Source organism: Biomphalaria glabrata, chromosome 17, assembly GCF_947242115.1.
Source record: "Biomphalaria glabrata chromosome 17, xgBioGlab47.1, whole genome shotgun sequence".
In the NCBI taxonomy this organism is placed as follows: domain Eukaryota; kingdom Metazoa; phylum Mollusca; class Gastropoda; family Planorbidae; genus Biomphalaria; species Biomphalaria glabrata.
The window spans coordinates 11837724-11856627 of NC_074727.1; the positions used below are offsets into that span (position 1 = coordinate 11837724).

General features: G+C 31.5%; 1 protein-coding gene across 2 annotated transcripts; it reads right to left on the bottom strand.

Annotated features, from left to right (window-relative positions):
* Positions 1 to 146: 146 nt before the first annotated feature.
* LOC106068085 (MFS-type transporter SLC18B1-like) lies at positions 147 to 18776 on the bottom strand. 2 transcript variants are annotated; one of them, XM_056015610.1, is made up of 17 exons: positions 17105 to 18776; positions 16281 to 16416; positions 15631 to 15836; positions 14335 to 14430; positions 13027 to 13100; positions 12363 to 12510; positions 11901 to 11969; positions 10441 to 10531; positions 10158 to 10294; positions 9595 to 9693; positions 8596 to 8690; positions 7460 to 7555; positions 7131 to 7205; positions 6283 to 6429; positions 3531 to 3624; positions 2883 to 3036; positions 147 to 2065 (listed from the first exon to the last, which is right to left on the bottom strand). In XM_056015610.1, the coding sequence occupies exons 2-17, from the start codon at positions 16291 to 16293 to the stop codon at positions 2052 to 2054; spliced, it is 1608 nt and encodes a 535-aa protein (XP_055871585.1). In that variant the 5' UTR covers positions 16294 to 16416; positions 17105 to 18776; the 3' UTR covers positions 147 to 2051. The 2 variants fall into 2 exon arrangements, with proteins under 2 accessions (XP_055871585.1, XP_055871584.1); XM_056015609.1 differs by lacking the exon at positions 16281 to 16416 and having other exon boundaries at positions 148 to 2065.
* Between the last annotated feature and the right edge of the window lie 128 nt (positions 18777 to 18904).

Here is an 18904-nt window from a genome sequence, read left to right on the forward strand (position 1 = left end):
ATATATTGTAATATGGTTAATAACTTATTTATTGTAGACATTTTCTCTGACATCAATAAACAAAAAATAAATCAAATATATTTTCTTTAAAAAAAAATGCAGAAAAAAACAACTTTTAAACAATGACAAAATACAGCATGTTTTTTTTTTATAAATAGGTAATGAGTAATCAAGAAGCAATTTTGAATAAGTGAAAAATTTAAAATGATGTAATACTAAAGAGTTGAGACTTGTAAGTGTACATTTAGATGAGTATTTAGAAAAAAAAACAGTACAGTTTAATCACATTTTATTTAGATTTATACTGCAATAACAAAGTTCGTAAGTTGCAAAATTATTTCAAGACTTAAATAGCTCTATATCCCTAACATTGAATAGATAGATGTCCAAGTCAATAAATAGTAAGTAAAAAAAAAAGTTCCCCTTTCAGACGTTGTGGTCTATAGGGCAGATGATGTAAAGGTCATCTGTTTCTGTGGCCTACAGTTAACAAGGGTGTCATGTGGCCAGCACAACGACCAACCGCCTTTACTTTTCCCTAACTAATGTCAGGTACCCATTAGAGCTGGGTGGACTCAGAGGCGCCCGAAGATCCCGAAATTAAAAATCCCAGTCTTCACCAGGATTCGAAACCAGTCCCCGGTTCAGAAGCAAAGCGCTTTACTGCTCAGCCACCGTGCCTCCAAATAGTAAGTAAAGTGAAGTAAAGTTTCTTTTTCTGACCTTGCTATCTATAGGGCAGATGATGTCAAGGTCACCAATGAATAGATTTCTGTAAAAAAGACATTGAATAGGTTTGTGTCCAAGATATTAAAAGGATCTATATACAAGGCATTTAAATGCAATCTGAAAAAATACAAGAACTTTATTTACTCTTCATTCAGCAAGGCACAAATACTTTGTCTTCCTGGCTTTGAATAGCATCCCTTAGTATATTTTAAGTATAAATAAAATAACTGCTTACAATTTATGCCTTTCTTTTTAACCAATAAACATATTTAATATATAAATAATATAAGCAACTTCATTAGACAGTACAGAATAGTTTTTGAAAATTACTTCTAAATATTTGTAATAAATTTACATTGTTTTACATCATGTTAAAAATTCTTAATTCATATTGATTGCTTCTACAATTTTATCTTTACATGAAAAGTAAGTTTTACTGTCTTTGTACACTAGGAACAAAGTTAACAAGGAATGTAGTGGAGCAGGAATAAAGATGACAGTCCTCTTAAGGAAATGCAAATGATATGAACAATGATCAATTACCATAAGGAAATGCAAATGATATGAACAATGATCAATTACCATAAGGCTATCAGGTCTATACATACAGCTATGTTACATGTGATGCACAGTTTTATTTTTGAATAACATTCAACAGATCAAGAAAGGAAAATTCCAAAGCATTTAAACTTATGTAGGCTTGATGTTTAGTACAAACAAAATGAATAAGAAACAATCTTTAGGGACCCTGCAGTGTATTTTCATAACTTTGTTTGCATCAACTAAACAGGTACAATTGTAACACATGATTTCAATCTAATCTCATTCAATCCTAATCCCCAGCTAAAGTATGCAATGCATGATAGGAGTGTACTTTTCAATGGCACACAGAAAACTAATCCAAAAAAATTGAGCAGGTTATGTGAATAAACTCTGACCTTAGCACTACTGATGTCAGGTAACCATGAAAGACAAATGGAGATATTGCTGAGAGAGAAAAATGTTGACACAAACCAGAGCATAGAAGTTAAATACTTTGTAATTTGTTGAGATATTGCTGAGAGAGAAAAATGTTGACTCAAACCGGAGCATAGATGTTGAATACTTTGTAATTTGTGTTAACTTGATTTGGATGTTCATTTGGAAATTATTCTTACATTCTATCCCAAACCTCCTACCAAATGGGGATGTAGGTGGTTAGGGTTCAAATCCAGGACCATGGAGAAAACAGTGCAGAGAACATACCACATGACCAGGCAGATAAAAGAAATGAACATCAACAAAATCATTGGCACGCAGAAACAAATTGCTGTTTTTTTATATTACGGATGGCTATCTGAAAATAGAACAATAAAAAAAAAATGGAAATAAAAATATATTTGCATATTTTATATATATAAATAATGGACAACTGCCTTTAATATCAATAAAAAAACAACACATTCCCTGGCTGATTAATTTACTAAATGAAAATTAAAGATCATTTTTCCTGAAACTGAAATATATATTTATTCTATGCATGTAGTCTGAAAAGTTTCCTACCTAATAATGAAATATATATTTTTTTCTTCAAATTAATTTTAGTTTCTCTACATGATATCCTTTTACATCTATATATTTTTTTCAGCAATGCTCACAACTCTCCAACACATCCAATAGTATAGGTCTGTTAAGCATCTTTCCTAAACTAAAATGTTGTGCTCAAAGGTCAGAGTGCTGGACACTTACAAGTCTGTGTTTTATGTATACCATATTTGCTGGTATCTATTTAATATAATGGGATTCTTCGGCATGACTATAACATTCATATAAGGTGCTACAATATTTAGTATATCCCTGATGTTTTCCCCTAACTCACTTTCAGGTCAGCACAGATTGATAATTCACCTTCCCCAAAGTTAACATGTCTTAAGAGCTCTGTATTATATTTTTTGTTTAAAACATGAGTGTGTATAAACAACAGGATTGGGTGTTATCTTTTATTAGCCAAATGCATGTCCAAATGTTTTTTTTTTCAAAGGAGATTTGCTTATATAATTAAAAATACAGCCAAAAAATTAGTAAGAGATATTTTTTTAAAGCCCACAGCAATGTTCTAAACCATATTTGGTGTCTGATTGTCTAGTACCAAGTTTATGTAAAACATTATTTACCTTTTGTTTTAGAAAACTCTGCAGAAAAAGAAATTTCTACCCGTTCATTTGTCATAGCCTGAGGAACTATACTGTCATATCTTACATAAACATCATCAGCAAGGGATGGACGTCTATACCAACGTAGAGTAAAAAAGATAGATGAAATAATCATCTGAAACAATTTGATAGAAATTCAGGTTTATGTAAATAAATATAATGTAATGTCTTCATGTCACTTTGTTTAGTTTATGAAAAGAAAATTATGTTTGTATGAAATGGTTCTTCAGATGTTATGTTATAAGTACACTATCACAACAAACCAAAGAAATTGTGCAAATAAAGGTTATGAACAATTCTTAATGTGAAATAACCTAAATTTTAAGCCAAAGTTTACAAAAACATTTCTAGCAGCTATGTTGTTGTCATTATTTATACAAACTTTTCTAGTAGAATAAAATAAACATCTCTGATACTTTAAAATAATTGTAGGACATAGTTATCTTCTTCTTTGAAGGAACATTAGTAAAATAAGATAAAATTTAACCTTTTTCTAGGCTAAAAAATTTAAAAAAAATATATGTTGCATCTAAGTACTGGTATTCAAAAAATAAATACTTATAACTTCTCAAGTAATTGGTACAAATGAATGAGGCTTGAAGTACTTACTACACAAAAATTTATCCCACTCACAAATATTGCCCCATTTCTAAAGCCTATTTCATCCACCAGGACTCCAGCCATCATTGGACTTATAAATGAACTGAGGAAAAAAAAAAAGACATTTCAAAAATAAGAGGCAGAATTCAGTAGATTTTATTGTCAATATATTATAACAGAATACACCTAAGTCTAGCAAATTTACCTTTCTCTCATGACATACTAGAACTTAGAGGAGCTTTTAGAATAGCTTGGTGCACTTGGTAATTGAATGGTATATGTGATTAATAAATAATGTTTTAGATGGCTGGATAATTGAATGTAAATGATTAATAACATTTTAGATGGCTGGATAATTGAATGGTATATGGGATTAATGTATTAGATGACTGTTAAATGAATGGTATATTTAATTAATAATGTTTTGGAATGTCTAGCTAATTGAGTCAATTGTCTTGCTTATCTTATAAAATACAGATGTTACTTCTAAAAAGAAGATGATTACATCCTACGCCTGCTCCAAGGTCAATATAGTCATGCATGTTAATTAATGACTTAAATTCTGCCAAGTCATAGGTTTTCCTGGCTGACTCAGGCAACCCATTTCATGCTCTAATAGCGCTAGGAAAGAAGGAGGGTTTGTACAAATTTGTCCTAACATATGGAACAAAGAATGTAACTTTAGTTTGTGTCTTTCTGAGTATTTTATTAGGTTTTGTTTTTGTATTTGAAGATTATGGTTCAATGTTTTATGTATAATTGCTACTTTACTTTTAAGTCTTCTATCCTGAAGGCTTTCTAAATTTAGTGATTTTACTAAAAGTGTAACTCTAGTCAAGTGTAAATATTTGTTTGTTATGAATCTCACTGCTCTATTTTGTGTCTTTTCCAGTTTCTTAATGTTTTCTTGAGTTGAGGGGTCCCAAACAGAGGACGTATATTCTATTATTGGCCTAACCAAAGTTATAAAACATTTTAGTTTTATGCTCTTTTTTTATTTATAGAAATTTCTTTTAATAAACTCTAATGCTTTCTTTGATTTTTTTAATCGTTTCATCAATATGGGAATTCCATGATAGTTTTTCATTTAATATAAGATCCCAGGTATATTGCAGTTTTAGCCTGTGTTACTGTTTTACCATGAATAAGACAAGCATTATTTCTTTCTTTTAGTTTTTTTATTACTTTTAATAACTGACATTTTTCAGGGTGGAAAGACATGCTCTAATTTGATTCCCATTTCTGTAATTCATCTATTTCTCTTAGTAAAATGTCTGTATCTTGTGTTGTTTTTATTATTCTATATATTATGCAACTGTCAGCAAACAATCTGACTTTTGTTACCGAACTAATGCACTTTGGTAGATCATTTATGTAAATAAACAGTAGTGGGCTTACGACTGTTCCTTGAGGTACACCTGAGTTTACTGTTATTGGTGTTAATTTACAGATATTTATAATTACAATTTGTTCTCTCCCTATCAGAAAATCCTGAATCTATAGATGTAATGAACCATTAAATGCCATACTAGTTTAATTTTTTAAGCAAGGTATGGTGGTGAACTTTGTCAAAAACCTTAGAAAAATCTAATAGGATAGCATCTATAAGCTCATTATTATCTAAACCTTTAAAAAAAATCCTATTAGTGTTGTGTTTCACATAATTTATGTTTCCTAAAGCAATGTTGGTATGGAGTAAGGGCATTATGTTTGCTTTCTTGATATAGTGTCATTTCTAAAAGGAATACAAACAGAAACAGAACACACTTCAAGACCAATTTTTAAAAGGGGGTAGTACTAAAGGTAAGAGGAAATGAAATGAAATATGAAAACAAATGAAGCCATGACTTTGGATACAGCAGTGAACTAAATCTTTATTGCTAAGTATCTTCTTATCTTAGAGAAAAAGACATATTGTGCTGTGTTTGCAATCTTGACTTAAAGAAAAATATTTAAAAATCCTATTTAAAAAACAATGTTATCTAATGGGGAAGAACTATGTCCTTTAAACTATGTCTACCAATAATGTACAAGCTATTTCCCTTATTCAATATGAAACAAAATAATTAATTACCAATAATTAATTGACTATTTGAATATTTTTTTTTACTGATTCATGTTTTGCTAGGTAAAATAAATAATTGTTTCAAAAAGTATCAACTTGATAAGAGAATGTGAGAGAGAGAAATAGCGTTAACAATTATTTAAGGGGACTAAATCCAACAAATTTTTCCACATCTGTGAATTAAAGTATTAGTTTCTCTTGTTGCTAATAAACAAAATAATGAATTGCCAGTAACTGTCTAATTGGTTACTTTCCTTTTATTGATTCATGTCTTGTCTATATCAATGAATAATTGTGCAAAGTTTCAGCTTCATCTGAGAATGGGTGTGGGAGAAATAACATGTACACACATTTTACCAGACAGACAGAGTGAGTTGATATAAGCTTTGTAAAAAAGGATAATCTACTTTAAGATTATATATGATATGGAACATTCAGATACTACAAAACAGTTAAAGGGGGATGGTTATAAAAATTTGTTACAAGGGGGGAGGGGGGTCTGAAGATTTGTTATGTAACAAAAAAATTTTCAAATAAAATAAAACTTTTTTAGATCACTTTGCCATTTTATGTATTTTATCTTATCGCAGCACATTCAGCCTACATTGTGTTTGTTAATGCGCTTTATATATTTTAATTATTTTTATTAACAAATACAGTGGTTCCTTAACTTTTGTTGGTGTAACTTTCACTTACCACAGTGTTATGAAAGAATTGCAGAATAAATTCAAATGTTTGTCATGGAGCTTAAGTGTCACCCTTAAGTAACGCCCTGTTCTGTAACTGTCCAGGGGTTGAATGGGATGAATGAACAAGTGAAAATGTCTTTTTCTGCAGAATTTTCTAAAACAAAGGTAGATAGGTAATGGAGAATGACAGTTAAACATCTAGGCCTATTGGTATAGGTTTTGAGATAGAAACTTAGTAGTGAATTAAGTGCTGGAGATTGATATTAATTAAAGCTACACGAGTTTATTACTTTAATTAGTTGGTTGTTGTTTAATTACAATAAGAAAGCAATGACACATAGTTTTTTTAAAAATATTAATGGAAAGATACTCCATGTTTCATTCGGTGGCCACTCAACTCAATGGGTGAAAAAACTGAATATGTCATCAAAGCGCCAATAGAAGTAGATTCTTTGCTCATTATTTCTATAAATACCATGATGAAAAATGTAATTTGGGAAATTGATAATAAACAAATTTGAATTTTCTTGTTATGTTACTCTACAGGAGAGGGAGGATGATTTGTTATATGGGGGGAGGTGGTGGTAAAAAGAGGTGATTTTAGGTGTTATGTAATATTCAAACATTCCCTATATACATTTCTACTTCTGCTTGTGAAATATATTATTTGGTATAATTTAGTACATTTTCCATAAAAATAAAATTATGTTGTCATCAACAATGAATAATTGTGAAAAAGTTTAACTTGATTCAAGAATGGGAGAATAAATGTGTAAAAGATTTGGACCAAACTGACATACAGATGGAGTGAGTTGATAAAAGGGAAGGTAAAACTTCTGGTAAAAATATTGTTACCCTATGGAGAATACTGAGACAAACAGCCCTGAAACAACTCCATTTGTGTCCAAGTTGTCCTCAAAACCAACCTCCCTGTTAAATGTAAAACAAAAGAGGCAAACAAAAACAAAAACATATTGTAAATATTCAAATCTTAGCATTTTTTAAATAAAGCAATCAGAGAAAATATAACCATTTTGAAATTAACTATAATTCCTTTTAGTTTTAAAATACATGCTTGAAATGTAAGAATACATTTATTTTGTAAATTTCAATTAACATTTACAAAGAAAAATTTATACATCAACCTTTTCCTCAAAAAAACAACAAAAAACTGTTGGACTTACAAAGCACCAATCAGTAAACATTTCATAGAAGGCACAACAGTGGCACCAAAGAAAGTTCCTGAGATGACAAGACCAATAATAATGACCCACAACTTGCTATGAAATAAAAAGACATTAAGTGCATTCAGAGAGATGAAACTTTATGTAGCTCTTTAGTTATAATAACAGGGCGATGGAAAAAGAATGTGCGAAAACCATTTTGCTACATTTAACTCATTCTCTCCTAATTGATGATGCCAATGTTGATTTGGCCCCCATTAATCTAAATGGATTTTTGGATTTATAAACTTTAATTTGTATTGTGTAAAAAGAGCATGCTTTCTCTAACAATTTAATACCAAATATATTTTTTTCTGATAAACAAAATAAGTTATTGAAGTTTAATCATAACAGGATATAGTGAAATACAAATGACCAAAACAAATGATACTATCGAAACAAAGAAAATAATTATGGAGAGAAAGAATTTAAAAAGAAAAAAAAACAATTGATACCAAGTTGGACACAAGTGTTGTATCTAATTTCAAGCTTTTATTTCAAGTGTTCTAAAAGCTGCACTGAGACAATGGCATTTGTTTTCACACTCAAGCACACAAATTGACTTCTGCTGAGGAGTCACCATTTATAGTATAAATAAATAAGTGATTTTCCTACAAAGATGAATTGAAATCGACAAGTTGAAATCAACACTCAGTTTAACAAGAATAACTCCTGTATCAAATGACCAATAATTCAATCAGGTACAATGCTTCTGAAATGAAAAAATTAATGATGATTTTGGGACATTCTTTTACAATTCCCTAACAACTGAGAATAAGACATGTGCCTCTTGTTTGATATGTAAACATTTCTTTTAATAAATCCTGCACTGTGCTTGCTCTGCCTGGACAGCCTCCACCATGGGGAAGTGCAGTCAGGGCGTCTCATGCACTCCCAGACTCCACTGGCCATTTGGGACTTGTCCCAGCACTCAAACAACTTTTCCATTTCCATTTTTTTGGATTGGAGCCAGAGCAAGGTGAGTTTTTATCATGCTCTGGCTACAATCCAAACAATGGAAAACTCACAGCCTGCTTATAAAAAAAAATTTTTTTTTGCTGACAAGGGACAAATTTTATTTAAAGAAACCAACTTACACAGGTAAAAAAGACAGAAATGGAGCTGGTCCTATCAGAAGAAATGCTATTCCACACATAAAGTTGCCAAGAATTATCATCGGAGGATTATATCCCTATGAATAGGATAGAAAACACCATTTTGAAAAACAAACATGAATCAAATTAAGTTTAATTTTTAGCACCCATGAAAGGGAAAAAAGATGCTATTAGTTTTGAGTGAAATGTCTGTCCATCTGTCCGTCATGTTGAGATATCGTAAACTAGAAAAGATATAAAAAATCCGACATCATAATATTTTAGTCCATTCAAAAAGCAACGGCTACTTTTTTCTTTTCTAAAAGCGAAAAATCTAATTTTTTAAAATCACTTATGCAAGCAGTTTTTTCATAAAAATACAACAATTTTAGAACTAGGCCTATCCACTATTTATAGTAACAAACACTGGAGGCTCTTTAGTAGGGGAGATGACTGTTTGCCATATTTTTAACACATTTATGCAAACGGTTGGCAACCATGGCTACAAAAGCAGATTACCTGATTGTAATCTACTGATTGTAAACTCCCAAAGACCAAATTTCAACTTTTTAAAACCAATTTGTTAATTCAATACCTAATATGTAGTCCAGCATGTTACTCAAGTCATTAAGATTTGGACATGTTTCATGGAGCACTGGTTCAATGTTAATAATAAAGGAAATATTTTAAATATAAAAAAAGCATTCCTAGACTAGTAAGACTGTCAATCAAATGAGTCATAACTATTTGGAATAAATTATTTCCTTACTTTTATTTTATAATGAATCTGCCTTTTATTATTGTTTTATAATGAATCTGCCTTTTATATCTTCAGTATTTTAAATAGTACTTATTACACATAAAATCAATTTATCAATCATGCAGGTCACAGTTAGTAAAAAATAAAATGGGTTTTAAAGTTGGTGAAAAATACAATTACTTGTATTTTCTAATTTGAGAGCTATTTAATGCCTAAAAAGTTATCAAGTCTGAAGAACCTACTGTTCTGTCACTAATATAGCCCCATAGAGGTGATGTTAATCCATAAAGGCCAGGTGATATGACAAATAACAAGCCTATTGTAGATGTGGATAAATTGAACTGAAATAAAACGAAAAGTAGAGAACATTTATGTAAAAAAAATGAAATTCAATTGACAAAAATAAAATACTTGCATTCATCTGCAAATTACAAATATTACTCATAACTAATCTTTTCATTTAAAGATTCACATCTTTAATTTAAAAAGCCATTAAAAATTTATATAACCCTAATTTAAAAAAAAAACTTAAGTACCCTTTCCAGTCCTTGTGATCTATGATTCAGCTGATGTAAAGGTAATCTGTTTCTGATTCTATGGCCGAGGTAAATACGGGTGTCTATCCTATTTACTAACCAGATTTACTTTCCCGAATAAGTCAGGTGCCCTTTACAGAAGATCCTGAAATTCAAAATCCCAGTCTTCATCAAGATTCAAACCTGAAACCTCTCAGTTCAGAAGCAAAGCATTGTTTCAGACATCCACCACACCCAAAAAATTATTAAAGAAGTAAAACTATATTCACCTCTTTCAAATAATTAGCAAAAATTGGATCAAGGTACACAATGGCTATACTACTGGCTAATATGCCGATTGAAGAAAACCATACAATAGGACTCATCAATAATTTCAGTATGCTGCCTTTTCTTTCAAAATTACCATCTGAAAGAAGAAAAAAATGAAACAAATAGAAAAAATACTTCAACATTTATTAAAACTACTACTTTCTATTAAATAAAACTTACAATTGTTGAAAATTACTACTAACTTATATTAATTAAACATAAGTAGTTTAACAAAGCTGTTACCATGTGGAGCTGGAAGAATGCAAAACATCAACATGCCATTAGCTAAAATTGCAGCACCAATCACAAAGAAAGGTAAACTGTAGCCACCAGCCTGTTATGAGGAAAATCGTTTTAATAATAATAATAATAATTTAATTTATAGAGCGCTGTTAACAAACAAAATGTAGGCTCAAGGTGCTGTGATAACATTACAAACATAAACATGAGAGCTAAAATAATAAACTAATCTGAACAAGTTTTAATGGAGTTGTTACTAATTTCTTCAGATTCATTTGATTGTTGTGTTTACATCTCGCTCTGTGCTTAGTTTTTGTTAGTCTATAGTAGAAATCTAAAGCGTTTTAGGACAATATATGGTGGTTTTAATTATTAGTTAGTGCCAACTATAATTAGTTAATAACAGGAGAATCTAGATATCCATCTTTTTATAGTTTCAACTTAAACAGATAGTTAAACATTTGACAGATGGTTTGGAAGCATTGGCCTATAGATCCTATAGTTTGCCATACTGAGATCTAGATTTCTTGATCTAGAGGGACTATAATATACTTACAGAGCATTCGAGTAATCAGCCCTAGAAAAAAGCTTTAACATATTCATCCACACCCCACACTCTGCCCTAAAATCAACAGCTATAACGTTAGCGTGTGCTGGATTGGTCAGATAGGCCTAGTCTAGCATGTGATATGTCTCTATATGTCGACTAGTTGCTATAAATGGTGAAAAGACTGCCATGTGTTTTTCCTTGTGCATAAAACACACACATTTTTAATAGTTTCTAATGTGATCGATGTGCATAATATATCAGGAACTACTGCTATATGAAAGACATAACTAAATAATAGTTGACGTTTATGTCAATAACCATATAACAATGTTTCAACTACTACATATACAAAATGTATGTTTTTGTGTTTGTAGTTTACGCCCAGTCTTTTTTTTTTAATCTTGCAAGATAATTTGTAAAAACATCTGACGTATTTCTGATGTTATTGCAGATATAGATTTCACAAAAAATAAACAAACAAACATAGAACCTTACAGTCAGATTATTTAAATGGGTTTAGAACAAACATACATATTGTTAGTTGCATCATAATATCATAGTATTCATGACAGAGGCTAGTAAGCCTATATAATGCCTGTATCTCAATGGTTGAATAGTTAAGTTACATTGAGATATACTAGAGCAAAAAAACTAATTTTAGCAGCTGTTGATTGAATAATTGAATTATCCGTAAGTTTATTCAGTTGACTTAAACATGTTAAAAAAGGTGAATATCTTGTGACATTAGCAGTTGAAAAGTAATGGAAATAACATGGTTTAGCCATTGTTTATAACATAACCATGTAACTTTTTTAAAAAGTAGGTCAGAGATTCGGAACAACCCCATTGTAATAATATAATGTTTGCAAATTGCTTTGGTTTAATAAGTTGTAGATAAAACTTTTAATAGTACCTCATAAAGAAATCCACCTATAGCTGGTCCAGCCATTAGACCTATACCATAAGTTGTTTCTAAAAAACCCTAAGAAAGATAATAAACATAGGACAAAGTTTAATAGATAATTGCAAATAGTTATTTTGACATAATGAACTATAATGCCTTTAAAAATAACATTACAATACAGAGGCTGTGGCCTTGCTGAAGTTTTCTACTTTTAGAATGTGAGGATACAATTTTACAATACAATAAAATGTAGGGGGGTTCCAATTTGTATTAGATAAAACTATTTGGCAACTTCGTATTTCCTACTTTCAAAAACTCATTAGATTTTGATCGCTTAAAAAAAAAAGGTTTTAACATCTAGCAAACCAAAACTCTTGACTGCCTTTTATCAATGAAAATGTGGCCTCAGAAAAATAGTTTTATTGTAAAATGCTCACAACAATACTTACAACATGAGAAGATGAAACTTACAAAGACAGTGGCTACATGTTTAGGAAATTCATTTGAGATGATTGCTAAAGATGAGGTTATTAGAGCAGAGAGTCCTAATGCTTCAACAGTTCGGCAAGCAAAACAGATGATAATGAAAGGCAAGCCTGATGGACTTCTATCAAGGATACTGTTTGAAAAAACAAAACAAATGTTAGTGAAAGAACAAACACCAAGTGTAAAAGGAAAATAAGAGACAGTTTCAGTTATATACCCTTAATTAATTAACGATTTATGCTACTCATTCTTGACCAATCCTACAGAACTGAATCAAATCCTGAAAATGATGACAAATGTTGAAATGAAGTTTTTCATTTTATATGTCAGTGACAAAAATGTTTATTTGAATTCATCAAAAGTGTTCTCCAGATCATGCAGCATAGGTTTTTAAATGTTGACTGCTATTTGATGAGAATTTTTTTTTATGATGTACTGTTTTTTGCACATTAGGAATTATTATATATTATTATGGTTGAAACTATTTACATTGCTAATTAATACCCTTTTTTTTTGTTATTTTGTATTGTCACATGTTATTACTATTTATGTGATCTTTTTAGCTTCAATAAAGAGGGACAAAAGCTTCCTAAAAAATAAACAAGAAACTAACCTAACTTAAATGAAAGTTTTGATAGTCAAACCTTACCCAAATAAAATAGAACAAGATCCTCCAACTAATATGCCAGAAACAAACAAAAACTTTGGACCAATTCTTGTCAGCTATTTAGAAAAGAGGCATAGGTATTAAAATATTATTGTAGGCTATAAATATAAAACTTAAGTCAGGGTCAATGAAAAATTATTAAACTAAACATTTGATATGCTGTTGTCATGCATATTATTCAAAAGATGCGATTACTTATAGCCTACATAAAAAGGGACAAACTGATCTAACTTAGTAAAAGTTGGTTTCAATATTCAAAAGTCAGGTGGAGGTTGATATTAACCATTTGAAACACAGTTATGATGTTACAGTTAAAATCACTGGATTCATTCCATATATCATCAAAAAAAGCATCAAAAAAGGATGGCTGCCTGGACGTGCGGTTTGCGCGCTGAACTGTCGTTCTGATTTATCGACGGTCGAGGGTTCAAACCCTGCCTGCTCCCATCCCCCGTCGTCCTGCGGGAGGTTTGGACTAGGAAGTAAACTATCTTCAACTCTGAAGGAACATCCGAAACAATGTAAAACATTTTACAAGCATTATGACTTAAGTTGTTGAGCTGATGACTACATGTTAACATGGAGGTGAGTGTGAGAAACTGAAGTTTTTAAGTGAAATTTGAGGATAATTCTCAATGCTTTGTGATCCCAATATAAGACCTTAATAAACTCTAAATGGAAAAACATTATTGAATTTTATTACAGTAGAGTACAGAAAACTTTAGTACCGAGGTGCCAGAGTTTGTAAAAATTCGGGGCTATCATAATTGGGGTTTGAAAAGAAAAATAGAGAAAATACAACAAAGAAAAAAAACTGCCCAAATACAATTAAATGAACTTATACAAGAATAACAAGAATGTTATGTGGCCAGCACAACTTTACTTTTCCAAAACTAATGTCAAGTAGCCATTAGAGTTAGGTACACTCACAGCACCCACAAGCTAGACTAGGTCCCAATATTAAAAATATCAAGATTTTACTGGGACTTGAACCAGAAACCTCTTGGTTAGGAAGCCAAATGGTTTACCACTCAGCCACCAGACCCCATTTATTGCTACAACTGTCTTTTTCTTGATTAAAGAAATGTAGGCCTACAAAGTTCTGTTGTTGCGTCCACACTGTATGAATGCACTCTCTGTGGCTGCTTCATCATCAAGATGATGATTGGATAAGCGCAGTTTTTATTCCCTTTGCCAGCATGCAGCCTAGTTAAATATATTTGGCTTATTGGGTTATTAAGTGCCAATGTAAACAATACATCATTATAAAAAGTTGTAAAATATCCTTACAAAGTTTCCATAAATTGGAGAGGAGATAAAGATAACTAGCTGGAATAGGCTGAAAATTAATCCTGTAACTGTTGTGGAGACACCTTTATACTCTGCCTGTAAACACAAAATTAAACAACTTATCTTAAAAACTGATAGCAACAGCCTGCAATGGGAAGTTAAAACTTATCGTATATTTTATTATAACCATTATATAGATAGACAAAAATAAAAAGTTAAACTTAGGTAACAGATTGTTATATATGAGTTCCACAACAACTCTAAGTTAAACTATATTATCTTATTAAAATACAATTATTATAACTAGATAACTTTCACAACTTGAATAAAGTATTGAGGCAGTTATTCTACAGTGACATGATGTATACAAGTTTTTACTATGTTTTTATTTTAGGTTCAGGATTTTCTAGCATAAAATATATAAAGTCATATCTTTTAGTATTGCCTTGTACAATAAAAACGCCAATAAAAAAAAACAACCAAGAAAAACATTAAAAATATTTTTTTAAGAAACAAAGCTTATATGAACTATAATTGTATCAATTAATTTAGATCAGTCATGGAATTAAATTTGTAACAGATCTAGACCAACAAAAATAAATCTGTGTGATTAGAAATATATTTACCAATTTTTTTTTGTTTAAACTATGTCATACTCATGATCCTATTACTTACCAGTTGAGAAAATGGGAAAGGGGGGGGGGGGGAAGAAAGAAAGGAATATCTGTCTGAATTTACTGTATTTGGGTTTCAAATTCATTTACACAAAAAAATTAATATGCCTAAATAAAAAAAAAGGGGGGGGGGACGACCTGAATTCGAACTCATGGCTCACGCCTAGTTAATCTGACATTCTAACCACTCTGCTGGAGGCGTGGTAGCTGAGTGGTAAAGCCTTTGGCTTCCAAGCTGGGGTCCTGGGTTCAAATTTGGGTGAAGACTGGTATTTTTAATTTCCAGATCTTCTGGTGCCTCTGAGTTCACCCAGCTCTAATGGGTACCTGACATTAGCTGGGGAAAAGTAAAGGTGGTTGGTCGTTGTGCTGGCAACATGGCACCCTTGTTAACCGCAGGCCACAGAAACAGATGATCTTAACATCATCTGCCCCATAGACCACAAGGTCTGAAAAGGGAACCACTCTGCTAGTGGTTATGACTAACGAAGGTTTAATAGTTATGTTTGTTTCAAAGCAGTGACCTATAAAGGGGACTAATTCAGCTTATGCTACCACATCAGTAAAGTACAATTTCTTTCCCTTGTACCAATAGTTAATTCAGATGTTACCTCCCTCTCACCTCTTGTGGAAAAAATGGAGCCAGCAAAGAGTAGCCACATCCAGTAAAGAAATTAGCCATGGACAATAGAACTATGACCAATTTATTTCTTCTGGTCAAGCGTCGAAAAGCAAACTTTTCTTTTTCTTCTGTTTTATTTTTGACTGCAGTAGCACCCAGTGGTACAATAGCCAATGGTGAATCAACAGTATCGTTTTGTATGGCATCTGAAACAAAATGTCTAATGTGACACATCCGCATTACAAATTAAAAAATAAACTAACAAAATATAAAATTACTGATTACTATTTCATTGAATTTTTATTAATATGCAAAAAAGTGATATCACCATTTAACAAATCTTGTAATACAGTGGTATGACAAAGTAGAAGATACCAAACTCTGGGAGATGTTCAAAGAAAAATAGAGATGCAGATCTTTGGATTGTAGAGGAAACGAATGGGTCACATCTTAAGAGGGTCTGAAAGGGAAACTAAAACTAAAAAGAGAAATGTGTCTCTTTGTTTACACATTTATTTTAAAATAAGTTATAGCTTTGAAATTAAACACACAATAAAATACAGTTATGGTACAACATGGTATGCATGTTGGCAAAACCAAAAATTTAGAGTCAATGGAATTAAATCTAACTGAAGTGCATATTAGCTTACATGTTACATTCATTGATAATTATCTTCCTTTGACTATTTAGATTATCAAAATCTAAATTGTATTCAGGCTACTTTCGATGTACAGCTAGTATCTCTTTTTGATATGTCTGGCATACAAGATCTAGGGAATAAAGCTCTGGAAATATAAAAACCAGGTGCACAGAAATGGTAGAGATTAAGTTCAAGGAATACAGTAAAACAAAAAAAGCATTCCTTCTAGTGTATTCTTTATAAATAGTTGAATAAATACCAGCTCTTTTAAAAGCAATTTATTCAAAACAATATACTGGTGTAAGTTTTGCTATTTCATGGATTAAAAAAATACAGCGAATCCTCCAACATTTTCTTTTTTAAATTTAAGTTTTGCATGTAGAAATGAATCCTCTTTGTTGACTTCCTTATGATATTAGTAATTAGTGTAACAGATGTTTGTTTGTTTGACATGCTTCAGAATTTCTTTCAGAATTGAAAATTGTAACATCCTAACTCAAACTTCCTGGAGGGAAGGGGGGGGGGGGGCAGGACCATGGAAACAACAGTCCTTTGTGCATACCACATGACCAGGAAGATGTGTTGAATCTTCTAGATCTTGGCTTTGACTTATTTTTTTTTATATTTATATACAGACTTGCTTTTATTTTCCTATGTTCTCTGGTACTTCAAACTTTGGGTCATAAAATTAATAAATATCATTCATATGGTTCAGTTCTTTCATGTTCTAAAATATAAAATACTGATGGCCACTCTTGTACTCTTTAATAAGGCCCCATCTGACCCAGTGACAGTTAGTTATTATAAAACAGACTTAAACTAAAGAGACTGACCTGCGCCATTTGTTTTGGTAGTCACAGAATCAGACTTTATGAGAGGTGAAGATTCACTTGTCTCTGTCATGTTTTAAAGAATCAAATGTATATCTGCCAAGTGGGGTAAATAAAATCTCTATATTTCACTTGTATATTATAGATCTAGTAATGACATATAAGACCCAATCACTAACGCACATGAGGAAGTACATAAAGTTTATCCAGCGTATATTGTAGGCTATATCATTTCTATTAGGGAACACTCTAGCTGTTCATCACTTACAAAACAAAAAAAAAGATAAAAAGAAAATACCAGGGCTTAGTTTGTATCTAGATCTAGATCTGATTATCTTTTATTACCCAGATATCCACCATCAAATATGCACAGCTGCAAATGAATAGGCCAAAATAATTCCTTTAGACTTATGTATTAATAATCTGTATTTTTCTCAAAAGCTTTTGTGATGTGATCTTTTTTATATATTGATAATTTAGATATAGATCTTTTTTTTTTTTCAATATGGTTATCTACAGGTTCTGTTATAGCACAGCAATCCAAATTTAATGTTTAATGTCAGACACATTGTTTAGATCAGTGATTCACAAACTTTTTTGTCTCGTAGACTCCTTGCTATGTTTTCTGGTGTTTGGTAAACTCCCCCTGCCTAACTTGTATTGCATTTTGCTAATTCATCAACTCCATTTTTTTTACACTAATTTCTAACTGTAGTGAGTTGAAGAGTAAAAGGTAATTTAAAGCTTCATTTCAAGTTACAGAGATCTATCTTTTTTTATTGATAAAATTCAAATTTGAACCAATTAAAATAATAATTAATATACTGGAAACACTAAACATACTGGAAATATGTGTATTTCTTGATCTTTTCTGTGCGGAACTGTTTTCACTAACATGCGAAGGCGAGTAACTGGTGCCTAAACCAGTAAGCTTTAGCAAGAGGGACTCATAAGCCTAGGATTGCAACCCACCTAGCAGAAAGAGAACTGAATTCGAACCTCTGCTGCCTTGCAGCTATAGCCAAACATGGGAAAGGAATAATAAAGAGCCAGCGACCCTTAGGCAGTTTGATACACCCTTCCAGAGCCTGCGATTCCAAACTGTAAAATCCATGGCAGACTGCCTCCGAGCAGGAAGGGTCGACAGGGCAAACAGGGCTCTAGTCTAGAATGCCAACTGAAAAGGGCCCTCTTCACGCTTTTTTTTTCATCTTGCATACATATTTGAAATTTGTTATCATGTCAGGAAGGCAGAAGGTTCCACATGTATCCAGTTGTCTGGGGGTCGAAATATTTTCTGTGGAGGGCCTGTACACGACATACAAAAAATTGTAAACATTTTAGATAACTTGTAAAGTAGAAAGTTAATGGAGGACCCGTAACACATTATAATTCTAATTTCATAACATTTACTTATTCAAATGGTGGTTGAGTGTAAAAGTGCAAGGCTTTCAAACTGAGGGGTCGTGGGATCAAATCTAACCTTAACCCTAAATTTCTGAATTTAAAAGATGCTCCTCAATTCACCCAACTTTGAGGGGTACCTGACATAAGTTTGGGAAAGTAAAAGTGGTTGGTCATTGTGCTGGTCACATGACACCCTCATCAACTGTCAGCCAAAGAAACATCATCTGCTCTATTGATTGCAAGGTCTCAAAGGGGAACTTTACTTTTACTTTTTACTTACTTAACTAATATCTAACATGAAAATGATAGACATAATATAACATAATTATAATTTTCAAATTAAGAAAATATTTTTGGAAAAACACTATTAAAAACAAAAATTATTTTCATAGCAAT

Coding starts and splice junctions, on each gene's coding strand:
- LOC106068085 (XM_056015609.1), bottom strand. CDS start 17,174: ATGACAGAGACAAGTGAATCTTCACCTCTCATAAAGTCTGATTCTGTG. Junction 7,556..8,595: donor TTTCTGTCTTTTTTACCTGT/GTAAGTTGGTTT, acceptor TTTATTTCATAG/CAAGTTGTGGGTCATTATTA. Junction 3,037..3,530: donor GTGGGATAAATTTTTGTGTA/GTAAGTACTTCA, acceptor AAATTGTTTCAG/ATGATTATTTCATCTATCTT.